The sequence below is a fragment of the Nelusetta ayraudi genome, unplaced genomic scaffold (genome assembly GCF_046127955.1).
Source record: "Nelusetta ayraudi isolate G7.1 ecotype Tasmania unplaced genomic scaffold, CSIRO-AGI_Nayr_v1 ptg000033l, whole genome shotgun sequence".
Classification (NCBI taxonomy): Eukaryota; Metazoa; Chordata; class Actinopteri; order Tetraodontiformes; family Monacanthidae; genus Nelusetta; species Nelusetta ayraudi.
This window is the reverse complement of record NW_027466083.1, coordinates 1995936-2002500: the sequence shown is the minus strand read 5'-3', so window position 1 is coordinate 2002500 and position 6565 is coordinate 1995936. Positions and strand designations below refer to the sequence as shown.

Below are 6565 nucleotides of genomic sequence, written 5' to 3'. Positions count from 1 at the left end.
AAGTTACCGTGCGTATTTGCATAGCTGCAGGGGGCGGAAATGCCCCTAATTCACACTGTTGTTTTGTTTGGCGTCCCCTGTTTTGTAAATGTGCCCCCTCCCACCCCCCACCCCTCCAAAGGGACTCCTGCAACGCTGTATTTAACACCAATACGAGTGGAATTATACCCCATCATTTAAGCTTTTGTTCGCCGTTCTCACATTGGATGAAAAAGCTGCAGGTTGTCCAGCAGTGCTGCAGTAGTGGGGGTCTCGCTATTGTAGAAAAAGAAAGTGAAATGATGAAAATTATTTGATTTCAACCTTTTCTTTTGATTTTGCTACTCAAACACCTCATTTCTCTTTTCTGAATGTAGCCTTTTCCCCTCACTGGACTCGTATGGACATTTTTCCATTCGACAGTTTTTCTTTTCTAGCACTACTCGACTCGACCTCGTTTGTTTTCCATTTTAGTATCACCTCAGGTGGAGTCGTCAGCACAAGATGGCCCAAACGTTTCCTGACATCATGTTAGGGTACCATGCTTTGATTTGGTCATCACTCTTTAGTTTTGTCACCTTCTCTCAGCACTGTTTTAATGTCGGCTCGTACCCATTTGCAGCCATCAGCTCAGGCACTTGATTAACCTTCTCATTGGGAGTCACCCTATCTTGCGCCTTCTGATTTTTTTGATGTGTCACCTAGCAAAGAAACACATGCACCTTGTTGTTTGACCACAAGACTTGTTTCTTCTCCCTTTAACTTCACCTAAGATAAAAAAGTGAAAGTTTAGTTTTTGTGAAGGACTTGTTCTCATGAATCGTCCCGTGCCGTCACTCTGTCCAGTCAGTGGCCTGAACACTGTTATCGAGATTAAGTAGATACTAAAATACTACCTGGCACGGCTGCTACGATCACCTAATGAAAAAGATTCAAAACCCAGATCAGTCGTGCAGAGTAGGTGCTAACTATCTAGAACTATCTGCAGAGATCAGTTTTTAATGTTTATCTATTTACTAGCTCAGCTTTACGCTTGATTATTTGGTACTGTGTAAGATTTTTTTCCACGTATTTTGGAGAATCAAGATATCAACATTGCAACAGAAGTATTCTTCATCTGGTGCTCATGGAAGAGGCAACCTCACATATCACCCAAACTGTCTTAGCAACTGTGACAAACAAGTGCATTGAGTCAAGGCGGATAGATTGTTTGTCTGACAATCAGATTCTTCAGCTTTGTTCACGACACCCCGCGGTACTTCTGTTTTGTGTAGTGGGACAACAGATGTCACAGATGCGATGCTTCAGCGTCACAGTTTCAAGACTCCGTATTTTGAACCAGTGTGGGAAACTGGCAGAGCGACTCGCCTGTTTTCCCATGACAGAGTCCACCAGTCACACCAAGACACCTTTTAGGAGAAATGTGGCAGGGATGACGGGGTGGAAATAACACTCGGGGTGACTACCAATGTGGCAGTTAATAAATAGACCACGTTCCTCCCTCTGTCCCGTCTCTCCAGGAGCTGCAGTTTGAACGTCTGACCAGGGAGCTGGAAGCCGAGCGACAGATCGTTGCCAGTCAGCTGGAGAGATGCAAGCTTGGCTCTGAGACCGGAAGCATGACCAGTATCAGGTGAGTGAGATTTTCTGATTTTGTGTGCCTAAGAGCGGCTCTAAGCCGGTCACCTTCGAGCCGACCACGTTTATCTCTGTCCAAAATTACCAATCACCAGTTCATCATCAACTTATGGTTCTTCGGTGCAAAATGTTTCAAAAGCTCTGTTATTAGGAGGCACATGATGGAAAAGGTTGTATGACCCTCGCTGTCTTCTCCGGCAACTTCAAGTCATTGTCTCCATGTATATAAAAGAGCTGTCTCCTTTAGCTATAGTAGCTGACTATTAATATCTCTAGTCTTCTATGGAAACTTAAAAGCACACAAGGCCTGATTTCATGAAACAAGGCCTTCAGTCAGAGAACAGAAGAAAGAGAAGAATGGAAACTTGGGCTGAGGGTTGAACCTCATTGTGAGTGCGCAGCATGCCCTGAAAGAAGCTATAGATCAGTCAAAGACTCACTGGAAGAAAGAAAAAATATTGACAGGATCAAGCCGCCGTCCCAAAGTTTCAAACTGCAAAGTAGCACCTTTAAGCTCGGAGCTGCAGCTGGGATGAATCTAAACTACTGTGCAGGCGGTGGATTTAAAGTTCAAAGGCAGCTGACGACAGTTTGTCTTCTTCACTTCTAGCCGCTCTAACGTGGATGTGACGTGCTAATGTAACCTACTAGCAATCAAATTGAACCTGGTGAGCCAGATGGAGACCCTCCCAAACCCTGCAGGGTTATTTCATGTGTCCATTTGGTAAAGAGCCCATAGAAAGTGGAGGCAAAAACTTGGATGATGATTGGGAAACTTCTGTCTGTCTCTTCAAGTGGGCTGCTAAAGGTTGTGTCATTACCTCACGGCTGTGAACTGTGGGATTCAACATAACTCAATGCAGTCGGGGGCAAAGGGGCATTTTTATTTGATCAGTGTGTTATGATCATTTCTCTGAAGCTCTGATGAAACTGCTGCTATAGTGCGCTCATCTCTCACAACTTGTTTACAGCTTCTCATTTCCCCCCTGGACTTCCTTGTAGACCACGTATCTCTGCCGGTTTGTTTGCAAAGAATGCCAGATGGTTAAGTCAACAAAAAGATGAGACCGACTGAAAACACTGGCAAATGGATTAGCGAGGTCTCAGAGTTGTGAGCACTGCCGCTGCTGTTGAAGATAAAATGGGGAAGGAAACGTAGGTGATGTCCCGAAGGAACAGCTGGCCGATCGATCTGGGCTTTGTAAAATTTTTAGCACAACATCAAAATTAAAAAAAAAGATTAACTTAAAAACACGCACAGTCATCAGATAAGCACTCCTGTAATTTAGATTAGAATGTGTCCAAATATTATCAACAGAGACAGCAACACATTCTTTATCCAGGTAGTTAATTTGCTTCATTTCAATGTATTCAGGCTTTGGCGGCAGCACAAAATATCCTCTGATTTGCATAAAAAATAAACTCTTAATTGTCTCTCTCCCCAAGAACACAGCGACATGTCGCCCTTTGTTGGCCTCTTCGGCTCTTTGCTGTTGCCAAATAAAGGAAGCAATCAGCATACGTTGTGTGGAGACCGCCTCGCTGTCCTCCGCTGATTGAGCTGGGACCCCGAGCCCCACACGCGACGCCTTCTATAGCGGTCCCAAAGTGAAAACGCCGCTCCTGATGTACTTAACCCTCCTCCGGCTGACAGTGTGATTAAAGTCCGCTCCTGCACACACACACACACGTAAACAAGCGTTCATAATTCTTCATCTTTGGCCCTCTTTAAGCGAGACTCCATCCGTCTTGAACTAATTAGTCGTCCGCCTGCGTTGTAACGCTCACTTCAGTCTGACGGCAAAGAGGAGAGAGAGGGAGAGAGACAGAGGGAGAGAGAGAGAGAGAGAGAGTGAGTCGGTGTGGAATTAAGTCATTCACGACTCAGAGGAACCGGTTCAGACTTTCAGCTCATCAGCAGTGTCACAGCGTCAGAGGCCTCCATTTGGAACCAGGGTAAGGTAAAATGGAGGAGGTGCCGTCTCCTTCCACCTCATCACTCAGCTGCACAGCTGCACAATGAAAAGCAGCGTGCTTTTCATTTTTTTCAAACTCAATTGGATGGGCTCGCTCTGTTGCGAGGCGCCCGGTGTTTTTGTGGATTACTTTGCCTTCCAATGCTTTTTACGGCCTCCGCGCTTTGTTTCGGTCTTGGAAGTTATTGCCAAATGGACAAATGGTGGAGCGAAACACACAAGTCCACCGAGCTAATGTCCCAGGCGGCTCGCCCAAAACCTCGCACCATTCATTGTTCAATTACATTCCAAACATTAGTATTATTGCTTTACTGTTTTGTGTTGGTTTTATTCATTGGCTGCCTGCTGCTCTGAACAGAAGACCGGAACTTAATCGGGAGCTAAGACACTTGTAGTGGAATTTGTCTTGTTAGCATTTGGGGGAGAGGCCGTGCACGGCAACTTGAGCAGGGGCTGGAATAGACGAACGTGAAAGCGGCTTTGCTGTTGGTTGGTATCGTTTCTCATTTTGATTCAGGGGCGCTGTTGGTGTATGAAATGTAATTCATTCATTTCTGCTTTTCTTTCATTTGTTTTGGGGAGCTGTGCACTCTTTTGAGCAAGTAACAGTAGAAACGGAACCCAACAGGCAGCAGAGGTAGACATGTTTCTCAGTGTGTATGTCTGTATGACAAGGAATGAAAGAATTGTTGTGTTGTTTCTCTTGAAAATGAATCCCTGTGTCTCAGTGAGATCACCGGGGTAACATGTGGGTAATAATTAGGCACGACATCTCAAAGAAAAGCAGCACAATTTGTGAGAAGGGAATCCCTCTGAGTCAGTCTATGTAAATTACGCTGCAATTTCTGCTTGTTTTTGGTCCCAACTTCTTCCCGTTGACTTTCCTTGTCTTTGATGTTCCGATTGGAGAGGTGAGGATGAATGAAACGGCGCGACCCCTTCCACAGACAGGCAGGTCAAACGCAGAAGTTTGAATTATGAATCATCGTTAAGCGTAGCGGCGCCTGGCAGCTCGGCGATCGGGCTCCCGTTGTGTTGCGCCAGATAAAGACTTTCAGAGGTGCTAATGAGCTCTTCAGCGCTGCCTTTGTTTCCAGCTCTAATCAGTCACCGCAGGTCGCCGTGTCTGTCACGGCATATGCTGCCGCTGCTTTATCACTTCAAAACGCTCAAATCCACAGCGCGTCGGTGTGTGTGCGCTCGTGTGGCTCGGCCATTTAATAGCGAGACAATGTTTTTGTCTGCAGGAACAGCAGCGAGGCATATGTCGCGCCACTTAAAGGGCCACCCGGATCCAAGCGTTTGAAAACGATGCCTTGTTAGTTTTGCTGCCATAAAGTTCATAATTGTTGCACTGCTCACCTCAGAGGTGCTCTTCTTTTTAGTGAAATGTACGTTAGCTTCACTTCACTCGGCTTAACTTCAGTTGCCTGCCGCATTCTCTCACGTTAACGTCGGTGGTGGTTTTATATCCTTAGTGTTAAGCCCAAATCTCGGGGGTCTGGGACATAACGTGAGAAGGCCCCATCTTCCCCAAGTCCCAAGCAGCCACGGACACAGGTCGGTTGACAAAAAAAAATAACGACAGATGGTTTGTTCAAACAAAAGTTGGATTCGCAAAAATAGGCGATAAAATATCGGTTGAGCTATCAGCTCAAGGCCAAAATAACAAACCAAAATTGTCCTGACTGAGATATATTACATAGTAACCCACGTGACAATAGGATCTCATGTTTTATAGTGGAGCAGTTAGGAAGTGGGAAGTCGTATCTATGCTAGCATAGATACGATACCACTGAACTCGCTCTGTGTTGCTGTTTTTTTCGCGCTTAGTTCACAGTTTTGTCAACAACCTGGACTAGACTGAACAGCCTAATTAGCCCTTTCAAAATAAAAGAGGCCCCATCTTTCTAGGTGTCGCCAAGGTTCAATTCTTGCCTTATTCTTACATTTTTCTCATCCTCGGCTATTTTTTTGTGCTTATTCTCTCCCTCAACACCAACACTCCCACCATGCTCACATTGCAATGATAAGACGGCCTTCTCCTCACCTCCTTCCCTAAATCATAACTGGATCCCTCTCAAAACGCCTTTAACCCGGAGCCGCAATGAGAAGTTGAAGCACTTTCCTTTCGGCGTCGCATCGTTGACACGGTTGCAAGCGTATCACGTCCACCGGTCAGTGCCCGACCTTGCTGATAGCGTGGAATCGATGCATTTTTAACCAACCCTGGAGCTGCTTGTTGACTCTGATTTGCCTCTTGCGTTGCGGCTTATCAGCCTCTGATTGGACGTTAACGGATGCTCGGGACATCTGAGGACACGGCAAGGGCAAGAATCAGGTAGCGCTCCCTGTGTCACACAGACCCCGAACATTCAGAACTCTGAGGTCTGGTGGCGCCGCGGTGGTCGTCGTGCTCTGCTGCCACTGAGCTCCCGAGCCGCATATTTATCTGCCCCCGTTTGGCTGCATGCGTTTGCCACTTTCGCCCGGTAATCGGAGGAGCAGCTGCGCGTTTGTCTGGTCACCGAGCACCACAAGAGTGTGTGTGTGTGTGGTGGGCGTTGGCTTCAACCACCAAGTCCCGCCGTCCCTCGTCTGGCGGGAAAACGTGAGTCACGCAGGGAGCCAGCGAGGGCCCATTACCCAGAAGCTGTCGGGGTGCTGGGCTGCCAGCTCGGCGTCTGCTTCTCCTCAGCAGAACCAAGTGCAGCTCAAGATTGAAATAGAAAGAGGAACCTGACTGACAAGTTGACAAATATACTGTAGTTATTTCAATGAAAAAGATGGGCAGTTTATTTAAATAAAGAAGCACAACACAGTATTTCTCCATCGTGACCTCATAGTGAGTTGACTCAGCTTTCCAACCCAGATCCATTAACCATGTTTTTAAATACATTTAATTTAGTGAATCTAAGTGAAATACTAAACTAAATACTAGACTCTAAAAGTACAATACTACAGTCAAATGC

General features: G+C 46.2%; 2 protein-coding genes across 9 annotated transcripts in view; one reads left to right on the top strand and one right to left on the bottom strand.

Annotated features, from left to right (window-relative positions):
- The window catches only part of toe1 (target of EGR1, exonuclease), a 314622-nt gene that overhangs the window by 212305 nt on the left and 95752 nt on the right, over positions 1-6565 (bottom strand). The window lies entirely within an intron of this gene.
- Positions 1-6565, top strand: part of ctnnd2b (catenin (cadherin-associated protein), delta 2b) — a 142430-nt gene that overhangs the window by 46079 nt on the left and 89786 nt on the right. For all 8 annotated transcript variants that reach the window (XM_076031560.1, XM_076031565.1, XM_076031564.1 and 5 more), the window contains one exon: positions 1500-1612. In XM_076031560.1, the coding sequence (XP_075887675.1) occupies positions 1500-1612 (113 nt within the window). The remainder of the gene's footprint in view (positions 1-1499; positions 1613-6565) is intronic.